The sequence below is a fragment of the Bombina bombina genome, unplaced genomic scaffold, assembly GCF_027579735.1.
Source record: "Bombina bombina isolate aBomBom1 unplaced genomic scaffold, aBomBom1.pri scaffold_78_1, whole genome shotgun sequence".
Classification (NCBI taxonomy): domain Eukaryota; kingdom Metazoa; phylum Chordata; class Amphibia; order Anura; family Bombinatoridae; genus Bombina; species Bombina bombina.
In genome coordinates, this window is record NW_026511871.1 from 1320746 (window position 1) to 1345070 (window position 24325).

The 24325-nt window shown below is 41.1% G+C and overlaps 2 protein-coding genes across 2 annotated transcripts in view; one reads left to right on the top strand and one right to left on the bottom strand.

Annotated features, from left to right (window-relative positions):
* The window catches only part of LOC128643990 (protein sidekick-1), a 164738-nt gene that overhangs the window by 91073 nt on the left and 49340 nt on the right, over positions 1-24325 (bottom strand). The window contains exon 5 of the mRNA XM_053696758.1: positions 389-550. Within this exon, the coding sequence (XP_053552733.1) occupies positions 389-550 (162 nt within the window). The remainder of the gene's footprint in view (positions 1-388; positions 551-24325) is intronic.
* LOC128643989 (uncharacterized) lies at positions 6402-11096 on the top strand. The gene is made up of 2 exons (XM_053696757.1): positions 6402-6888; positions 8737-11096. Exons 1-2 carry the CDS (start codon positions 6829-6831, stop codon positions 10789-10791), a joined length of 2115 nt encoding a protein of 704 aa, XP_053552732.1. The 5' UTR covers positions 6402-6828; the 3' UTR covers positions 10792-11096.

Here is a 24325-nt window from a genome sequence, read left to right on the forward strand (position 1 = left end):
TAGACTCGGGGTTCATGTTAGGGTGTTAGGTGTAGTCATTAAAAGTGTTTCCCCATAGGACTCAATGGGGCTACGTTAGGAGCTGAACGCTGCTTTTTTGCAGGTGTTAGACTTTTTTTCAGCCGGCTCAACCCCATTGTTTACTATGGTGAAATCGTGCACGAGCACGTTTAGCCAGCTTACCGCTATCGTAAGCAACGCTGGTATTGAGGTTAGATGTGGAGCTAAATTTTGCTCTCCGCTCACTTTTTAGAGGCTAACGCCGGGTTGAAAAAAACCTGTAATACCAGCGTTGTTTGCAGGTGGCGGTGAGCTGGAACTGAGCATTAGCAACGCACGGCCTTACCGACAAAACTCGTAATCTAGCCGATAGTAAATAACATGTTACCTTTGGGGGGTCCAGCGGTAATATTGGCCTGTAGTTCTGGTCCAAAGCTGACGGTCTTTGCCTGCACCTGGACGTTGTATGTCACTCCCTTTGTGAGATCTCGTACCTTCAGCCACCGCTGCTTGTTCCCCTTTATATCAACTGCCACCACTTTACTGACCCCTGGGGATGGAACAAGAGGTCATGAGCAGCAGCATTAGTCTACTGGGAAATAAGGAACAGGTTCTCAGTGTCTGAGACAGTCTAGCAATAACTGCAGCTAATTTGTGCTAATGGACAATTGTCATCACATATAAAGGTAATTAGAGTCTAATTATGATAAGTGGAAATAAAATCATACAGCACATCAGTGAGATTACCTACAGAAAGTGCAGAAACAGGTTACAAGTAAGAGTGGGCACTGCACCCCAATATACAGCCCTCTGGGGAAAGCTTCTTACAAATACAGGGATGTGCACACAATTACACATCTATAGCCTGACACACACACACCTATAGCCTGACACACACACACCTATAGCCTGACACACACACACCTATAGCCTGACACACACACCTATAGCCTGACACACACACCTATAGCCTGACATACACACACACCTATCGCCTGACACACACACACCTATAGCCTGACACACACATACACACACCTATAGCCTGACACACACACACACACACACCTTTAGCCTGACACACACATACACACACCTATAGCCTGACACACACACACACACACCTTTAGCCTGACACACACACCTATAGCCTGACACACACACACACCTATAGCCCGACACACACACACACACCTATAACCATAAACACACCTATAGCCTGACACACACCTATAGCCTGACACACACCTATAGCCCGACACACACACACCTATAGCCCGACACACACACACCTATAGCCCGACACACACACACCTATAGCCCGACACACACACACACCTATAGCCCGACACACACACACACCTATAGCCCGACACACACACACCTATAGCCTGACACACACACAGGTAGCCAGATAAAGAGCTAGCCTCACAATCACATAGCCTGGTACACAGATATACACACATATAGACTTGAACACATATATAAACACACACACCTATAGCCTGACACATACACACCTATAGCCTGACACATACACACACACCTATAGCCAGACACATACACACACACCTATAGCCTGACACATACACACCTATAGCCTGACACATACACACCTATAGCCTGACACATACACACCTATAGCCTGACACCCACACCCCTATATCCTGACACAAACACATCTATAGCCTGACACACACAACCACCCCTCTATATCCTGATACACACACACCTATAGCCTGACACATACACACCTATAGCCTGACACCCACACCCTTATATCCTGACACAAACACACCTATAGCCTGACACACACAACCACCCCTCTATATCCTGATACACACACACCTATAGCCTGACACACAAACACACCTATAGCCTGACACACACCTAAAGCCTTGCACAGACACACCTGCCAGATAAACAGCTAGCCTCACAATCCTATAACCTTGCACACACATACAAACATCTACAGCATGGTACACATATATAAACACACACCTATAACCTGAAACACACACTTAACCCACACACCTGTAATGAGATAAACATATATACAGGTGGCCCTCATTTTACAACGGTTCAATTTACACCGTTTCAGAATAACAACCTTTTTTTCCAGTCATGTGACTGCTATTGAAAAGCATTGAGAAGCAGTGCATTTATTAAAATAGCCAGTAGGTGGATCTCTCCGCTTGTGTTGCAGCAAAGCAAAGCAAGCTGAAATTAAGCAGTTAAACCAGACCTGAGCTATCAAGCAGATTTCAAAGGAACAAGATCTTCCTGTCTATAAATTAGTCCAAATTGGAATGCATAGAAAGAACTGTTTGCAGAAAAATGCAAGTGAAGTCTGTGTTGTGTGATTATTTTATTAGGTTTATAATGCTGTTTAGCAAATGTTTTTGTTCATTTAACTTAGTTTAATTATATATTCTGTGTTGTGTGATTATTTTATTAGGTTTATAATGCTGTTTAGCATTTAAAGTCTTCATTTCCAAGCTTTAAAAATCTTGTATTAGGTGTTACTTATGACAATTTTGAGAGGGGCCTGGAACCTATCTCCCTCACTTCCCATTGACTTACATTATAAACTGGGTTTCAATTTACAACGGTTTCAATTTACAACCATTCCTTCTGGAACCTAACCCCAGCGTAAACTGAGGGCTACCTGTATATATATATATATTTATCTCTTTCTCTCTCTCTCTTTCAGAAATTGTAGAAGGATCTTCGGGGTTAGTCTTAGTAATTATTATTTCTTTCTTTCTTTCTTTTTTTTTAAAGGGTTTATTGGGTGGGTTTGGGCTGAAAGAGCTAAATGCCCTTTTAAGGGCAATGCCCATCCAAATGCCATTTCAGGGCAATGGGGAACTTAGTTTTTTTTAGATAGGATTTTATTTGAGGGGTTTGGGTGTGTTTTGGTTTTTTTAAAGTTAAAAGAGCTGATTTCTTTGGGGCAATGCCCCGCAAAAGGCCCTTTTAAGGGCTATTGGTAGTTTAGTTTAGGCTAGGGTTTTTTTTTATTTTGGGGGGGGGGGCTTTTTTATTTTGATAGGGCTATTAGATTAGGTGTAATTAGTTTAAATATCTTGTAATTTGTTTTTTATTTTGTGTAATTTAGTGTTTTTTTTGTAATTTATTTAATTGTAGTGTAAGGTTAGGTGTTAGTGTAACTCAGGTTAGGTTTTATTTTACAGTTAACTTTGTATTTATTTTAACTAGGTAGTTAGTAAATAGTTAATAACTATTTAATAACTATTCTACCTAGTTAAAATAAATACAAACTTAGCTGTGAAATAAAAAGTAAACCTAAGATAGATACAATGTAACTATTAGTTATATTGTAGCAAGCTTAGGGTTTATTTTATAAGTAAGTATTTAGTTTTACATAGGAATTATTTAGTTAATGATAGTAATTTTTATTTAGATTTATTTTAATTATATTAAAGTTAGTGGGTGTTAGGGTTAGATTTAGGGTTAGGTTTAGGGGTGAATAAATTTAGTCTAGTGGCGACGATTTTGGGGGCAGCAGATTAGGGGTTAATAACAGTAATGTAGGTTGCAGTGATGTTAGGGACAGCAGATTAGGGGTTAATAATATTTAACTAGTGTTTACGATGCGGGAGTGGGGCGGTTTAGGGATTAATATGTTTATTCTAGTGTCGGCAGCGGCAAATTAGGGGTTAATAATTTTATTTTAGTGTTTGCGATGCGGGAGGGCCTCGGTTTAGGGGTTAATAGGTAGTTTATGGGTGTTAGTGTACTTTTTAGCACTTTAGCTATGAGTTTTATGTTACGGCTTTGTAACATAAAAGCCATAACTACTGACTTTCAGTTTACGGTATGGATCTTGTAGTTATGGGCTGTACCGCTCACTTTTTGGCTGGACAGGCAAACTTGTAATATCGGCGCTATGGAAGTCCCATTGAAAAATGACTTTTTGAAAGCTGCGGTAATTATGTTGCGTGACGGCAAAAAAAGTGTGCGTTTCATATATACCTGCAAGACTTGTAATAGCAGTGGTAGTGAAAAAGCAGCGTTATGAGGCTTTTTCACCCATAACGCTAAACTCGTAATCTAGCCAATAGTTAATACTCTTCTTTCTTCAGTCTGATTCAAAACGCTCACATGCATATATTCTTGTTAAAATGGTAATAAAGTTATTGTAAGCTCAAACCAGCGTGTGGCGGTCTTCTGTGCAGACACGGGTCAGATATAAATGGCCTTAATTAACCTCAGTAGATCCTTGCAACCAACCATATGTAAATGCACCTAAGTCCAGGTAGATCATTAAATAGCCTCAGTTGATCCCCATGCATGCAAACTCCCATAGCGTGCATAGACAAAGCAGAAGAAATAAACAAACTGCAAATGAAACAGACTAGTCAGGATATATGTGAAATCCCATATTCTTAACACCATGTAGCATCAGGTCATCAGGTCCTTATATAGATTAAGACACGGTATTATCCAATAATAATGACAGAATATAAACATAAAGTCACACATTGATTGAAATAGTCATTTGTTAGCCATGTCGAGATGTATGTATCAAACTTGTCAGAATCCCAAAGTCCCAATTGTTACTTGTTAAAGGCAGGACGTCAATGCATTATAGAGCGAAGCAAAGGGGTATTAGTGTTGTGGGCTACCGTAATTATATATATACACACACACCTATAGCATGGTAGACAGATATATATACACACACACACACACCTGAAACATAGTACACATATAAAAGCACACATATATATAGCCTGAAACACATATATACACACACACCTATAGCATAGGACACAGATATACTCACACACACACCTACAGCCCAGTAGACAGATATATGAACACACGCCTATAGTCTGGTACACACACAAATACACACACACCTACAGCATGGTACACACATATACATTAAACAATATTAACCCACAAACCTGTAGCCAGACACAAAAACAGCCAGCCTCACACTTTCATAGCCTGGTACACACACATACACAAATATAGCCTGATACACACATATACATACACACACACAAATATAGCCTGGTACACACACACAAATATAGCCTGATACACACATATACATACACACACACACACAAATATAGCCTGATACACACATATACATACACACACACACACAAATATAGCCTGATACACACATATACATACACACACACAAATATAGTAATACAAATTACCTCTAACTGCACTGTCATGTTCCTCCCCTGATACAAATTACCCCTAACTGCACTGTCATGTTCCTCCCCTGATACAAATTACCTCTAACTGCACTGTCATGTTCCTCCCCTGATACAAATTACCTCTAACTGCACTGTCATGTTCCTCCCTAATACAAATTACCTCTAACTGCACTGTCATGTTCCACCCCTGATACAAATTACCTCTAATTGAACTGTCATGTTCCTCCCTAATACAAATTACCTCTAACTGCACTGTCATGTTCCTCCCCCTAATACAAATTACCTCTAACTGCACTGTCATGTTCCTCCCCCTAATACAAATTACCTCTAACTGCACTGTCATGTTCCTCCCTAATACAAATTACCTCTAACTGCACTGTCATGTTCCTCCCTGATACAAATTACCTCTAATTGCACTGTCATGTTCCTCCCCTAAAACAAATTACCTCTAACTGCACTGTCATGTTCCTCCCCCTAATACAAATTACCTCTAACTGCACTGTCATGTTCCTCCCTAATACAAATTACCTCTAACTGCACTGTCATGTTCCTCCCCTGATACAAATTACCTCTAATTGAACTGTCATGTTCCTCCCTAATACAAATTACCTCTAACTGCACTGTCATGTTCCTCCCTAATACAAATTACCTCTAACTGCACTGTCATGTTCCTCCCCCTAATACAAATTACCTCTAACTGCACTGTCATGTTCCTCCCTGTAAGGAAAGTGGTTGCAGTAATTGCTCATATAACACTTGCTTAAACTTGTGTGACTTTGCCTTTAAGAGAGTGAAATCATAAGACACTTGCACTAACTTGTGTGACTTTGCCTTTAAGAGAGTGTGCCTTTAACAGAGTAAAAGACATTAATTAACTTCAAGTAGATGACAGTGAATTTCGCTAAGTCATGCTACAAGTGGTAAACAACCGATGGATGCTGATGATAAGAAGTCAAAACCCAGACAGAACAAGGGTGTAACCTTGGCAGGGGTCACTTACTGACATTAAGGAACACATTGGTATAGGGGCTAATGCCATGGTAATAATGTAATTATTATTAAGTGCAATAGGCTAAGTAATATTAATTGCAATAGGCTAAGTAATAAAGCCATTATTGATGTTTAGCTATTAATTATATCTATAGAAAGATTGTTAAAACCATTATTGATGTATTTGACAAAAGTAACTGCATAAGACCACATAATTAATGTTAGGCAGAAAAACATGTTTGTTTGAAACTAAAGATGACGGCATTGCAGTTTAGGAATACGTCAGAGATAGTACCTGAGTATGCCCTGATAAGCTTGGTTGAGGCTAAAGACAGACTGGCCAGATGTCTTGGGCCAGGGCCAATCTCAGAGGGTGCGGTCTCAGGATCTGTGGAGTTGCGCCAAAACTGTTACACAAGTGAACAGTATAAAGAGGGGTACATCTAGGCAATCTGATCATGTGTTGTCTGATTGTGTATTGATTGTCATGTCTGATGTCTGAGTCAGTCTGAGAGTCTGAATATTTGTGGTGTGTGTATTTGAGTGTATTTTTGGGACCCATGGATGGACGCATCCTCGGTGTTGTTTCCCGCTGATCGCCTGTTTTTCTCCTGGTCCAAAGATTGCCCAGATGTCCCCTCCCATTGCGCCCCAGAAGCGGCAGGATAGGATGATGCAAACAGAGATCACGGTGATGTATTAATTTGTTTGTTTAAAACTAGCTAGACTTGTTTTAGTGGTAATACAACATAAGATTGTTATCAGTCGTTGCGCAGGCAACTAAATGTAACTGAAAACTGTATAGATAGTTGTATCTAGAATTGTTTATATAAGCATTGCAATTGCATAGAGTGTTATAAGTATGAATAGTGGTTTGTGGTATTTTGTTTCCATGATTATGTTGCAGAATAAACCATCATTGTTATTATAAGATTGTGAAAACCTGTGTAATGTGTCAGTCATTTCCTTGCTGAAAAGTGATATATATGATAACATCATATCCTGACAAAAAGAATCACATAACATTATTGGCGTAGTCAGCAGGATACATAATTGTTTATCACTTGAGCAAAGAAACTGACAGTTTTCTTACTGAATGTGCAGAGCTGATAGACGCAGCTCCGATCGAAAGTGAAACCCCTTTTGTAGATAAAAGAAATAAGCCAGAAAAATATATAGCTGTATCTTGCACGGTCAGGAGTATAAATATATATGTTTCTGGATTAGTTAGAATTGTTAATTCCTCAAATGAGCCATGAAAGCTGTGTAAATAAACAGATATTTCATGGACATAGTCACAATTGTCACCTTGGAATGAAATTAATTGATATTGCACAGGTATATACATATTAACGTATATTGTTACTGTTACTGTGAATTTATTGATTGATGTCAGCAATAATTGAAGGTATTAGGAAAATGTTTAGGAAGAAAGCACAAACGGTTCCCCCTTCACGGCCTCAAAATATTGCGGCTTGGGAGGGGACCCCATATCAGGAATTAGCAGGGGAAGTCTTGTCTGGGACGGACCTCCCAGATAACGCTGAATTTTTTGACAAAGCAGAACCTTGTGAAGTGTTGAATAAATTACAGAATGTAAAAGTTAAGACAAATTCAGACACAGAAAGGTTACATAAGAAATTATGGGTGTTATTACAGGCATACAGAAAGACACACGAGCAGTTAGAGGAAGCTGTAGAGCAGACGGTGTGCCTGCAGAGTCAGAATAAATTGCTATTAAAAAAGAGCCAGTGTTATGAAGATGTAGCTCAACAGGCTGTGGTTAAGGTAGACAGGGCCAAAGTAAAGCGGAAGGGTGGTAGGTTGAGCAAAAGTAAGTTACAATCAGTATTACAGAGCAGGGCCAGATGGGACCCTGGGGGGTGGGATGAAACTTTGCAGAAATGGAAGGTCCATTTGGGAAAAGCAGTAAATGTATTGAATGACAGATCCATCACTGACAGTGAAATCTCACTGTCCAGAATGATGGGCACACAGGAGTACATTGAGCATCATGCTCAAAATGCTGTGGTAACGTTTTGGGAAACTAGCCCTGAGGGGAAAATGTCCCTAGTTGATTCCCAAACAAAGTCCACTGGAAAAGGATACCAATACCTGGATGGGACAAAAAGGGCCAGTGCCCCTGAAGCCCCAGGGCCAGGGTTGGACTTGCTTTCGTTGGAGGACCTGGAGTAATATTTCCAGGGCCCATACGAAACAGGCCAAGCTCCCAGTATCAGTATGGTCTATTTTAAGCAGGCTTTGATTGATACTGGAGTGGAGGCAACTTAGATTTATTAGGGGGGGGAGACTATAGAAGTAAAACAAGCAGGGGTGGCATTGAAAGTAGGAAGTCTCCCTAAGCAGTGATGTTTTGTTTTAATTGTACCCATCCCAGAGTATTTAATTAGCATAGATGTATTAAAAGTGAAGTTACAATGTAGTGAATGTAGTCAAGGATAGGGAGCAATGATTGGCTGCATGTGCCTGCGGGCAAGTGCTATTTACGGAATTAATTTGAAGTATGTTTCCTTCCTAGATTCTTGTTGACAGGGCTGCTATTGTAACCGGTGCTCTGTTGGGACTCCTTTTGGCCGCATGCGTAAGCCAAGCACTGATGAGCCAGAGGATGAAACGTGAGGTGTCCGGTGCCAGCTATCACACCTTCTATGAGGGAAGCATGACCGTTCCGTATTGCACAACCTGGGCATCCTGCTCCATCCCATTTACCTTTGATGACGACGTAACCTGTTTGACCAAAAATGAATATGGAAGTTGGATGTTCCTTACCAAGCGGGAAAGGGTGGTATTTGAACTATCAGAAGAAGAGACAATTACCTGTGACATCCCTTCCTCCACTGTACATTGTGTAACTAAAGATTTTTGTTCTGCTGCAGTGACCAGGGAAGACTGTAAGGAGTCTAAGGAGGATGAGAGCTGGACAATTGTTTTACAGGATGAGAACTTAATATTTGAACTGCAAGAAGGGGTTGGGTTGATTTGTGAAAATCCCAGTATGCCTTCCACTTCCCCAAAACTAAAAGTGGGGATTCAGGAACGCATTTTAGGTTGTAAAACATCCACTGATACACAGGTTCGTGCTGTAATGTTAAACATATCATACACTGATGGGGAACCAGAGGGTCTGACATATGTGTGTAAATATACAGGAAAAGAGTCATCTGAACCTCTTTTAATGTATATCAGGAGACCTGTAATGGATGGGAAATTATTAAACAACCGACACAAGGGAAAGAGGGACCATGCACGGCGTCATTTAGGCTCCCTGCATGCCTCCTCATGGGAACTTGATAATACCTTTGTAAAAACTGCCAAAGATGTGTTTAATGTGACAAATGTTCAGGGACCATGTTGGGTATGTGGGTTTGTGCCTCACGGGCAGACTAGGGGTTACCCTTATCTAGGTGTATCTTTAACCATGAGTATGCTTGCCGATATGATTGGGAATAAGACTGTGTGGAATTTTACAGGTCTTAACACACCAGGTAGGGATGACTTGCTGGATAAGTTGCATCTAGCTAACAATGTGACTACAGGTGCTATTATGTTTCAAAATCTAGATGGGGAGATATATAGTACTAATAACCTAACCCAGCTACCTGACATGATAATGTTAATGTATAACATAGGACGGCTAGTTAAAAATAGGACAGGGGTATTCAACATTAAACTGAAATTTTATGACTTCTCATATTTGACTTATGCCCATGAGAAATGGAAGACTAAGTTTGGTGAGCCCAGAGACCTTATTAAAGACTGGTACCAGCTTAATAGGGAAACACTAGCAGGTAACACACGGACTAAGGATGGGAGGAAGCGATTGAATAGGATATGTCCTCCTTTTGTTAAACTGCCAGTGGGATATTATTGGTTGTGTGGGAGGTGGGCAGTAAAGGTAATACCTTGCACCCATTATGGCCCATGCTTTTTAGGATATATATTCCCTGCTTTTAACATAACCACCACGCTTCCACCACCTATATTGCATAGAACACGAAGATACCTTGACCTGGACAAAATACACAATGGAGTTAAAATTAGTGAAGGTATGCGCCTGCTTGCAACATTTGTCCCTCATTATGGGGCTGCTACAGCCCTCACTAGATTAAACACGCTAGCTGATTTAGTGGATGAAGCTTTTAATGTAACTAGAGATGCAATAGAGCTCTTAGCATTAGAACAGGAACAAATTAGGATGGTGGCATTACAGAATAGAATGGCTCTAGACTACCTCCTAGCTGCAGAAGGAGGAGTTTGCCAGAGAATCCACCAGCAATGCTGTGTGTACATAGAAGACAATACAGGTAAAATCAAACATGACCTACACAGACTAGAAGAAGTGCAAAAGCACATACGTGAGGTACATGATGATTCATTTAGCAAATGGCTTAAAGACTTTGACTGGACTTTTGGACTGGGGGGATGGCTTGGAAGCTTAGGCAAAACTATAGTTAAATGGCTATTAATAAGTCTGGCTTGCTTGTGTGGGCTATTCATTATAGTAAAAATGTTTGGATGTTTCTGTAATACATTAGGTAGGATGTGTTTTAAACCAAAAGACAATATTACTTGAGTGTTTTAATTATTAAGGTATGTGTTTAGAAACAAGCAAGGTGTCACATGACCAAGGGGTGGAATGTAAGGAAAGTGGTTGCAGTAATTGCTCATATAACACTTGCTTAAACTTGTGTGACTTTGCCTTTAAGAGAGTGAAAGCATAAGACACTTGCACTAACTTGTGTGACTTTGCCTTTAAGAGAGTGTGCCTTTAACAGAGTAAAAGACATTAACTTCAAGTAGATGACAGTGAATTTTGCTAAGTCATGCTACAAGTGGTAAACAACCGATGGATGCTGATGATAAGAAGTCAAAACCCAGACAGAACAAGGGTGTAACCTTGGCAGGGGTCACTTACTGACATTAAGGAACACATTGGTATAGGGGCTAATGCCATGGTAATAATGTAATTATTATTAAGTGCAATAGGCTAAGTAATATTAATTGCAATAGGCTAAGTAATAAAGCCATTATTGATGTTTAGCTATTAATTATATCTATAGAAAGATTGTTAAAACCATTATTGATGTATTTGACAAAAGTAACTGCATAAGACCACATAATTAATGTTAGGCAGAAAAACATGTTTGTTTGAAACTAAAGATGACGGCATTGCAGTTTAGGAATACGTCAGAGATAGTACCTGAGTATGCCCTGATAAGCTTGGTTGAGGCTAAAGACAGACTGGCCAGATGTCTTGGGCCAGGGCCAATCTCAGAGGGTGCGGTCTCAGGATCTGTGGAGTTGCGCCAAAACTGTTACACAAGTGAACAGTATAAAGAGGGGTACATCTAGGCAATCTGATCATGTGTTGTCTGATTGTGTATTGATTGTCATGTCTGATGTCTGAGTCAGTCTGAGAGTCTGAATATTTGTGGTGTGTGTATTTGAGTGTATTTTTGGGACCCATGGATGGACGCATCCTCGGTGTTGTTTCCCGCTGATCGCCTGTTTTTCTCCTGGTCCAAAGATTGCCCAGATGTCCCCTCCCATTGCGCCCCAGAAGCGGCAGGATAGGATGATGCAAACAGAGATCACGGTGATGTATTAATTTGTTTGTTTAAAACTAGCTAGACTTGTTTTAGTGGTAATACAACATAAGATTGTTATCAGTCGTTGCGCAGGCAACTAAATGTAACTGAAAACTGTATAGATAGTTGTATCTAGAATTGTTTATATAAGCATTGCAATTGCATAGAGTGTTATAAGTATGAATAGTGGTTTGTGGTATTTTGTTTCCATGATTATGTTGCAGAATAAACCATCATTGTTATTATAAGATTGTGAAAACCTGTGTAATGTGTCAGTCATTTCCTTGCTGAAAAGTGATATATATGATAACATCATATCCTGACAAAAAGAATCACATAACACTCCCTAATACAAATTACCTCTAACTGCACTGTCATGTTCCTCCCCCTAATACAAATTACCTCTAACTGCACTGTCATGTTCCTCCCTAATACAAATTACCTCTAACTGCACTGGCATGTTCCTCCCCCTAATACAAATTACCTCTAACTGCACTGGCATGTTCCTCCCTAATACAAATTACCTCTAACTGCACTGTCATGTTCCTTCCCTGATACAAATAACCTCTAACTGCACTGTCATGTTCCTTCCCTGATACAAATTACCTCTAACTGCACTGTCATGTTCCTCCCCCTAATACAAATTACCTCTAACTGCACTGTCATGTTCCTCCCCCTAATACAAATTACCTCTAACTGCACTGGCATGTTCCTCCCTAATACAAATTACCTCTAACTGCACTGTCATGTTCCTCCCCTGATACAAATAACCTCTAACTGCACTGTCATGTTCCTCCCTAATACAAATTACCTCTAACTGCACTGTCATGTTCCTCCCTGATACAAATTACCTCTAACTGCACTGTCATGTTCCTCCCTAATACAAATTACCTCTAACTGCACTGTCATGTTCCTCCCTAATACAAATTACCTCTAACTGCACTGTCATGTTCCTTCCCTGATACAAATTACCTCTAACTGCACTGTCATGTTCCTCCCCCTAATACAAATTACCTCTAACTGCCCTGTCATGTTCCTCCCCTGATACAAATTACCTCTAACTGCACTGTCATGTTCCTCCCCTGATACAAATTACCTCTAACTGCACTGTCATGTTCCTCCTCTGATACAAATTACCTCTAACTGCACTGTCATGTTCCTCCCCTGATACAAATTACCTCTAACTGCACTGTCATGTTCCTCCCCTGATACAAATTACCTCTAACTGCACTGTCATGTTCCTCCCTAATACAAATTACCTCTAATTGCACTGTCATGTTCCTCCCCTGATACAAATTACCTCTAACTGCACTGTCATGTTCCTCCCCTGATACAAATTACCTCTAACTGCACTGTCATGTTCCTCCCCTGATACAAATTACCTCTAATTGCACTGTCATGTTCCTCCCTAATACAAATTACCTCTAATTGCACTGTCATGTTCCTCCCTAATACAAATTACCTCTAACTGCACTGTCATGTTCCTCCCCTGATACAAATTACCTCTAACTGCACTGTCATGTTCCTCCCTAATACACATTACCTCTAACTGCACTGTCATGTTCCTCCCTAATACAAATTACCTCTAAATGCACTGTCATGTTCCTCCCCTGATACAAATTACCTCTAACTGCACTGTCATGTTCCTCCCCTAATACAAATTACCTCTAACTGCACTGTCATGTTCCTCCCTGATACAAATTACCTCTAACTGCACTGTCATGTTCCTCCCCTGATACAAATTACCTCTAACTGCACTGTCATGTTCCTCCCCTGATACAAATTACCTCTAATTGCACTGTCATGTTCCTCCCCTGATACAAATTACCTCTAACTGCACTGTCATGTTCCTCCCCTGATACAAATTACCTCTAACTGCACTGTCATGTTCCTCCCCTGATACAAATTACCTCTAACTGCACTGTCATGTTCCTCCCCTGATACAAATTACCTCTAACTGCACTGTCATGTTCCTCCCTAATACAAATTACCTCTAACTGCACTGTCATGTCACTCCCCTGATACAAATTACCTCTAATTGCACTGTCATGTTCCTCCCTAATACAAATTACCTCTAACTGCACTGTCATGTTCCTCCCCTGATACAAATTACCTCTAACTGCACTGTCATGTTCCTCCCCTGATACAAATTACCTCTAACTGCACTGTCATGTTCCTCCCTGATACAAATTACCTCTAATTGCACTGTCATGTTCCTCCCTAATACAAATTACCTCTAACTGCACTGTCATGTTCCTCCTCTGATACAAATTACCTCTAACTGCACTGTCATGTTCCTCCCCTGATACAAATTACCTCTAACTGCACTGTCATGTTCCTCCCTAATACAAATTACCTCTAACTGCACTGTCATGTTCCTCCCCTGATACAAATTACCTCTAACTGCACTGTCATGTTCCTCCCCTGATACAAATTACCTCTAATTGCACTGTCATGTTCCTCCCTAATACAAATTACCTCTAATTGCACTGTCATGTTCCTCCCCTGATACAAATTACCTCTAACTGCACTGTCATGTTCCTCCCTAGATACAAATTACCTCTAATTGCACTGTCATGTTCCTCCCTAATACACATTACCTCTAACTGCACTGTCATGTTCCTCCCTAATACAAATTACCTCTAAATGCACTGTCATGTTCCTCCCCTGATACAAATTACCTCTAACTGCACTGTCATGTTCCTCCCCTAATACAAATTACCTCTAATTGCACTGTCATGTTCCTCCCCTGATAAAAATTACCTCTAACTGCACTGTCATGTTCCTCCCCTGATACAAATTACCTCTAACTGCACTGTCATGTTCCTCCCCTGATACAAATTACCTCTAACTGCACTGTCATGTTCCTCCCCTGATACAAATTACCTCTAACTGCACTGTCATGTTCCTCCCCTGATAAAAATTACGTCTAACTGCACTGTCATGTTCCTCCCCTGATACAAATTACCTCTAACTGCACTGTCATGTTCCTCCCCTGATACAAATTACCTCTAACTGCACTGTCATGTTCCTCCCCTGATACAAATTACCTCTAACTGCACTGTCATGTTCCTCCCCTGATACAAATTACCTCTAACTGCACTGTCATGTTCCTCCCCTGATACAAATTACCTCTAACTGCACTGTCATGTTCCTCCCTAATACAAATTACCTCTAACTGCACTGTCATGTTCCTCCCCTGATACAAATTACCTCTAACTGCACTGTCATGTTCCTCCCCTGATACAAATTACCTCTAACTGCACTGTCATGTTCCTCCCTAATACAAATTACCTCTAATTGCACTGTCATGTTCCTCCCTAATACAAATTACCTCTAACTGCACTGTCATGTTCCTCCCCTGATACAAATTACCTCTAACTGCACTGTCATGTTCCTCCCCTGATACAAATTACCTCTAACTGCACTGTCATGTTCCTCCTCTGATACAAATTACCTCTAACTGCACTGTCATGTTCCTCCCCTGATACAAATTACCTCTAACTACACTGTCACATTCCTCCCTAATACAAATTACCTCTAACTGCACTGTCATGTTCCTCCCCTGATACAAATTACCTCTAACTGCACTGTCATGTTCCTCCCCTGATACAAATTACCTCTAACTGCACTGTCATGTTCCTCCCCTGATACAAATTACCTCTAACTGCACTGTCATGTTCCTCCCCTGATACAAATTACCTCTAACTGCACTGTCATGTTCCTCCCCTGATACAAATTACCTCTAACTGCACTGTCATGTTCCTCCCCTGATACAAATTACCTCTAACTGCACTGTCATGTTCCTCCCCTGATACAAATTACCTCTAACTGCACTGTCATGTTCCTCCCCTGATACAAATTACCTCTAACTGCACTGGCATGTTCCTCCCCTGATACAAATTACCTCTAACTGCACTGTCATGTTCCTCCCTAATACAAATTACCTCTAACTGCACTGTCATGTTCCTCCCCTGATACAAATTACCTCTAACTGCACTGTCATGTTCCTCCCTAATACAAATTACCTCTAACTGCACTGTCATGTTCCTCCCCTGATACAAATTACCTCTAACTGCACTGTCATGTTCCTCCCCCTAATACAAATTACCTCTAACTGCACTGTCATGTTCCTCCCTAATACACATTACCTCTAACTGCACTGTCATGTTCCTCCCCTGATACAAATTACCTCTAACTGCACTGTCATGTTCCTCCCCTGATACAAATTACCTCTAACTGCACTGTCATGTTCCTCCCCTGATACAAATTACCTCTAACTGCACTGTCATGTTCCTCCCCTGATACAAATTACCTCTAACTGCACTGTCATGTTCCTCCCCTAATACACATTACCTCTAACTGCACTGTCATGTTCCTCCCCTGATACAAATTACCTCTAACTGCACTGTCATGTTCCTCCCCTGATACAAATTACCTCTAACTGCACTGTCATGTTCCTCCCCATACAAATTACCTCTAACTGCACTGTCATGTTCCTCCCCTGATACAAATTACCTCTAACTGCACTGTCATGTTCCTCCCTGATACAAATTACCTCTAACTGCACTGTCATGTTCCTCCCCTGAAACAAATTACCTCTAACTGCACTGTCATGTTCCTCCCCTGATACAAATTACCTCTAACTGCACTGTCATGTTCCTCCCTAATACACATTACCTCTAACTGCACTGTCATGTTCCTCCCCTGATACAAATTACCTCTAACTGCACTGCCATGTTCCTCCCCCTAATACAAATTACCTCTAACTGCACTGTCATGTTCCTCCCCTGATACAAATTACCTCTAACTGCACTGTCATGTTCCTCCCCGTATACAAATTACCTCTAACTGCACTGTCATGTTCCTCCCCCTAATACAAATTACCTCTAACTGCACTGGCATGTTCCTCCCCTGATACAAATTACCTCTAACTGCACTGTCATGTTCCTCCCTAATACAAATTACCTCTAACTGCACTGTCATGTTCCTCCCCTGATACAAATTACCTCTAACTGCACTGTCATGTTCCTCCCTAATACAAATTACCTCTAACTGCACTGTCATGTTCCTCCCTGATACAAATTACCTCTAACTGCACTGTCATGTTCCTCCCCTGATACAAATTACCTCTAACTGCACTGTCATGTTCCTCCCCTGATACAAATTACCTCTAACTGCACTGTCATGTTCCTCCCTAATACAAATTACCTCTAACTGCACTGTCATGTTCCTCCCCTGATACAAATTACCTCTAACTGCACTGTTATGTTCCTCCCTAATACAAATTACCTCTAACTGCACTGTCATGTTCCTCCCTAATACAAATTACCCCTAACTGCACTGTCATGTTCCTCCCCTGATACAAATTACCTCTAACTGCACTGTCATGTTCCTCCCCCTAATACAAATTACCTCTAACTGCACTGTCATGTTCCTCCCCTGATACAAATTACCTCTAACTGCACTGTCATGTTCCTCCCCCTGATACAAATTACCTCTAAATGCACTGTCATGTTCCTCCCCTGATACAAATTACCTCTAACTGCACTGTCATGTTCCTCCCCCTGATACAAATTACCTCTAACTGCACTGTCATGTTCCTCCCCTGATACAAATTACCTCTAACTGCCACTGTCATGTTCCCCCCTAATACAAATTACCTCTAACTGCACTGTCATGTTCCTCCCTGATACAAATTACCTCTAACTGCACTGTCATGTTCCTCCCCTGATACAAATTACCTCTAACTGCACTGTCATGTTCCTCCCCATACAAATTACCTCTAACTGCACTGTCATGTTCCTCCCCCTAATACAAATTACCTCTAACTGCACTGTCATGTTCCTCCCCCTAATACAAATTACCTCTAACTGCACTGTCATGTTCCTCCCTGATACAAATTACCTCTAACTGCACTGTCATGTTCCTCCCTAATACAAATTACCTCTAACTGCACTGTCATGTTCCTCCCCTGATACAAATTACCTCTAACTGCACTGTCATGTTCCTCCCCTGATACAAATTACCTCTAACTGCACTGTCATGTTCCTCCCCGTATACAAATTACCTCTAACTGCACTGTCATGTTCCTCCCCTGATACAAATTACCTCTAACTGCACTGTCATGTTCCTCCCCTGATACAAATTACCTCTAACTGCACTGTCATGTTCCTCCCCCTATACAAATTACCTCTAACTGCACTGTCATGTTCCTCCCCTGATACAAATTACCTCTAACTGCACTGTCATGTTCCTCCCCTGATACAAATTACCTCTAACTGCACTGTCATGTTCCTCCCCTGATACAAATTACCTCTAACTGCACTGTCATGTTCCTCCCCTGATACAAATTACCTCTAACTGCACTGTCATGTTCCTCCCCCATACAAATTACCTCTAACTGCACTGTCATGTTCCTCCCCCTGATACAAATTACCTCTAACTGCACTGTCATGTTCCTCCCCTAATACAAATTACCTCTAACTGCACTGTCATGTTCCTCCCCTGATACAAATTACCTCTAACTGCACTGTCATGTTCCTCCCCTGATACAAATTACCTCTAACTGCACTGTCATGTTCCTCCCCTGATACAAATTACCTCTAACTGCACTGTCATGTTCCTCCCCTATAACAAATTACCTCTAACTGCACTGTCATGTTCCTCCCCTGATACAAATTACCTCTAACTGCACTGTCATGTTCCTCCCCTGATACAAATTACCTCTAACTGCACTGTCATGTTCCTCCCCGTATACAAATTACCTCTAACTGCACTGTCATGTTCCTCCCCCTAATACAAATTACCTCTAACTGCACTGTCATGTTCCTCCCCTGATACAAATTACCTCTAACTGCACTGTCATGTTCCTCCCCTGATACAAATTACCTCTAACTGCACTGTCATGTTCCTCCCCAGAAAACAAATTACCTCTAACTGCACTGTCATGTTCCTCCCCTGATACAAATTACCTCTAACTGCACTGTCATGTTCCTCCCCTGATACAAATTACCTCTAACTGCACTGTCATGTTCCTCCCCTGATACAAATTACCTCTAACTGCACTGTCATGTTCCTCCCTGATACAAATTACCTCTAACTGCACTGTCATGTTCCTCCCTAATACAAATTACCTCTAACTGCACTGTCATGTTCCTCCCCTGATACAAATTACCTCTAACTGTACTGTCATGTTCCTCCCCTGATACAAATTACCTCTAACTGCACTGTCATGTTCCTCCCCCTAATACAAATTACCTCTAACTGCACTGTCATGTTCCTCCCTAATACACATTACCTCTAACTGCACTGTCATGTTCCTCCCCTGATACAAATTACCTCTAACTGCACTGTCATGTTCCTCCCCTGATACAAATTACCTCTAACTGCACTGTCATGTTCCTCCCTAATACAAATTACCTCTAATTGCACTGTCATGTTCCTCCCCCTAATACAAATTACCTCTAACTGCACTGTCATGTTCCTCCCCTGATACAAATTACCTCTAACTGCACTGTCATGTTCCTCCCCTGATACAAATTACCTCTAACTGCACTGTCATGTTCCTCCCCTGATACAAATTACCTCTAACTGCACTGTCATGTTCCTCCCCTGAATACAAATTACCTCTAACTGCACTGTCATGTTCCTCCCCTGATACAAATTACCTCTAACTGCACTGTCATGTTCCTCCCCTGATACAAATTACCTCTAACTGCACTGTCATGTTCCTCCCCTGATACAAATTACCTCTAACTGCACTGTCATGTTCCTCCCCTGATACAAATTACCTCTAACTGCACTGTCATGTTCCTCCCCTTATACAAATTACCTCTAACTGCACTGTCATGTTCCTCCCCTGATACAAATTACCTCTAACTGCACTGTCATGTTCCTCCCCTGATACAAATTACCTCTAACTGCACTGTCATGTTCCTCCCTATACAAATTACCTCTAACTGCACTGTCATGTTCCTCCCCTGATACAAATTACCTCTAACTGCACTGTCATGTTCCTCCCCTGATACAAATTACCTCTAACTGCACTGTCATGTTCCTCCCCTGATACAAATTACCTCTAACTGCACTGTCATGTTCCTCCCTGATACAAATTACCTCTAACTGCACTGTCATGTTCCTCCCCTAATACAAATTACCTCTAACTGCACTGTCATGTTCCTCCCCTGATACAAATTACCTCTAACTGCACTGTCATGTTCCTCCCCCTGATACAAATTACCTCCTACTGCACTGTCATGTTCCTCCCCAGATACAAATTTACCTCTAACTGCCACTGTCATGTTCCTCCCTAATACAAATTACCTCTAACTGCACTGTCATGTTCCTCCCCTGATACAAATAACCTCTAACTGCACTGTCATGTTCCTCCCCTGTATACAAATTACCTCTAACATGCACTGTCATGTTCCTCCCTGATACAAAATTACCTCTAACTGCACTGTCATGTTCCTCCCTAATACAAATTACCTCTAACTGCACTGTCATGTTCCTCCCCTGATACAAATTACCTCTAACTGCACTGTTATGTTCCTCCCTAATACAAATTACCTCTAACTGCACTGTCATGTTCCTCCCTAATACAAATTACCCCTAACTGCACTGTCATGTTCCTCCCCTGATACAAATTACCTCTAACTGCACTGTCATGTTCCTCCCCCTGATACAAATTACCTCTAAATGCACTGTCATGTTCCTCCCTAATACAAATTACCTCTAACTGCACTGTCATGTTCCTCCCCTGATACAAATTACCTCTAACTGCACTGTCATGTTCCTCCCCTGAAACAAATTACCTCTAACTGCACTGTCATGTTCCTCCCCTGATACAAATTACCTCTAACTGCACTGTCATGTTCCTCCCCTGATACAAATTACCTCTAACTGCACTGTCATGTTCCTCCCCTGATACAAATTACCTCTAACTGCACTGTCATGTTCCTCCCCTGATACAAATTACCTCTAACTGCACTGTCCATGTTCCTCCACCCTGATACAAATTACCTCTAACTGCACTGTCATGTTCCTCCCTAATCAAATTACCTCTAACTGCACTGTCATGTTCCTCCCCTGATACAAATTACATATACTGTACTGTCTTGTTCCTCCCCTGATACAAATTACCTCTAACTGCACAGGTCATGTTACTACACCCTAATACAAATTACACTCTAACTGCAACAAAAAATGTCATGTTCCTACCCTAATACACATTACCTCTAAACTGCATGTAATGGTCCTCCCTGATTACAAAGTACCTCTAACTGACTGTCATGTTCCTCCCTGATACATATTACCTCGAACTGCCACTGTCATGTTCCTCCCTAATACAAATTACCTCTAATTGCACTGTCATGTTCATCCCCTTTATTACAAATTAACTCTAAATGCACTGTCATCGTTCCTCACCTGATACAAATTACATTAACTGCACTTGGTCATGTAACTCCCATGATACAAATTACTCTAACTGCACTGTCATGTTTCCTCCCCTGATACACAATACCTCTAACTGCACTGTCATGTTCCTCCCTATTACACATTACCTCTAACTGCACCTGTCATGTTCCTCCCTGATACAAATTACCTCTAACTGCACTGTCATGTTCCTCCCCATACAAATTACCTCTAACTGCACTGTCATGTTCCTCCCCTGATACAAATTACCTCTAACTGCACTGTCATGTTCCTCCCTGATACAAATTACCTCTAACTGCACTGTCATGTTCCTCCCCTAATACAAATTACCTCTAACTGCACTGTCATGTTCCTCCCCTGATACAAATTACCTCCAACTGCACTGTCATGTTCCTCCCCTAATACAAATTACCTCTAACTGCACTGTCATGTTCCTCCCCTGATACAAATTACCTCTAACTGCACTGTCATGTTCCTCCCCTAATACAAATTACCTCTAACTGCACTGTCATGTTCCTCCCCTAATACAAATTACCTCTAACTGCACTGTCATGTTCCTCCCCTGATACAAATTACCTCTAACTGCACTGTCATGTTCCTCCCCTGATACAAATTACCTCTAACTGCACTGTCATGTTCCTCCCTCATACAAATTACCTCTAACTGCACTGTCATGTTCCTCCCCTAATACAAATTACCTCTAACTGCACTGTCTTGTTCCTCCCTAATACAAATTACCTCTAACTGCACTGTCATGTTCCTCCCCTAATACAAATTACCTCTAACTGCACTGTCATGTTCCTCCCCTGATACAAATTACCTCTAACTGCACTGTCATATTCCTCCCCTGATACAAATTACCTCTAACTGCACTGTCATGTTCCTCCCTAATACAAATTACCTCTAACTGCACTGTCATGTTCCTCCCCTAATACAAATTACCTCTAACTGCACTGTCATGTTCCTCCCCTAATACAAATTACCTCTAACTGCACTGTCATGTTCCTCCCCCTGATACAAATTACCTCTAACTGCACTGTCATGTTCCTCCCCTGATACAAATTACCTCTAACTGCACTGTCATGTTCCTCCCCTAATACAAATTACCTCTAACTGCACTGTCATGTTCCTCCCTAATACAAATTTACCTCTAACTGCACTGTCATGTTCCTCCCCTGATACAAATTACCTCTAACTGCACTGTCATTTTCCTACCCTAATACAAATTACCTCTAACTGCACTGTCATGTTCCTCCCCCTGATACAAATTACCTCTAATTGCACTGTCATGTTCCTCCCCTGATACAAATTACCTCTAACTGCACTGTCATGTTCCTCCCCTGATACAAATTACCTCTAATTGCACTGTCATGTTCCTCCCCTGATACAAATTACCTCTAACTGCACTGTCATGTTCCTCCCCTGATACAAATTACCTCTAATTGCACTGTCATGTTCCTCCCCTGATACAAATTACCTCTAACTGCACTGTCATGTTCCTCCCCATACAAATTACCTCTAACTGCACTGTCATGTTCCTCCCTGATACAAATTACCTCTAACTGCACTGTCATGTTCCTCCCCTGATACAAATTACCTCTAACTGCACTGTCATGTTCCTCCCCATACAAATTACCTCTAACTGCACTGTCATGTTCCTCCCCTGATACAAATTACCTCTAACTGCACTGTCATGTTCCTCCCTAATACAAATTACCTCTAATTGCACTGTCATGTTCCTCCCCTGATACAAATTACCTCTAACTGCACTGTCATGTTCCTCCCCTGATACAAATTACCTCTAACTGCACTGTCATGTTCCTCCCCTGATACAAATTACCTCTAATTGCACTGTCATGTTCCTCCCCTGATACAAATTACCTCTAACTGCACTGTCATGTTCCTCCCCTGATACAAATTACCTCTAATTGCACTGTCATGTTCCTCCCCTGATACAAATTACCTCATGTTCCTCCCCGTATACAAATTACCACAATGACTGTAAGACACTGCAGCATCTATATTCTCTGTAAAGGGATTGGTGATTTTGAGTTAAGAAATAAATAGACATCTATGGGACAGCTGTATTTGTATGGACTGGAACGACCTTGAATTTGAAAACCTAGTGACCACTTGTGTTAATCACTTTATATTGGAACAGACCCTGATGACACCTATTTTATACTGTTCATTGATGATCTGTCCCGATCTCCTACAGTAAATAAATGTTCCTTTAGGTTGGTGGATTCCACATTATCAGAACAAATTATTTGTATTGAAGCTGATTTATGTAGTGATAGATGTTCAGCCAGAGGGTAATAAATCACTGTGCACAGAGGACATGGTACTGTAAGTACTGCCAGGTAGTGATCTTGCACTTGGCCGCGCCACAGTGACCCATCAGACATTGTGGTCTATTTCAGTCTGTTAGAGTCATGTTAGCCAATACAAACACCCATAATCACTTGCACATTCAGGGGCTTCGCTCTGATAATGTCACCAAGATTCAATTATTACGTGTCAATAAACAGGCAAATTTGCCCATTTGCAGGGACATGATACAAAACAAGCCATTACAAGTGGCTGGTTAATGCTACCCGCGAGGCTTGTGGTAGCAATTAGTGCTTATAAAAATTAACCAGAGATCAGATATCTGGTTAATTTGATAAATGTGCCCCCAAAATAAAGTGTTGTGTGTTTTATTAAAAATAAAAATTGTAGCATTTAATTTTTTTAATAAAATAACGGCATTAGGCAGTATTTTGGGGGTAATGTTGGCGGGAGTGTTCGAACAAAAACGGCACTGAAAAATGCCTTTATGTTCTATGGGGACTGTGTGTTCCCAGTATATGACTATAATATATATATATATGCATATGTATGTATGTGATAATGTGTGTATATATTAACACACAAATATATATGTATATAAGCATATATATATCTAATAATACTGCCATCGCTGTGCGACTTACCCCTGCGCTGCTCTAGGTTCTGATGCTGTGTCTGAGGGCATGAGAACGAGGCTCCCATTGGGAGCCTACGGAAGCAAGCTCTCATTAGCGTGCGATAGTATTACTC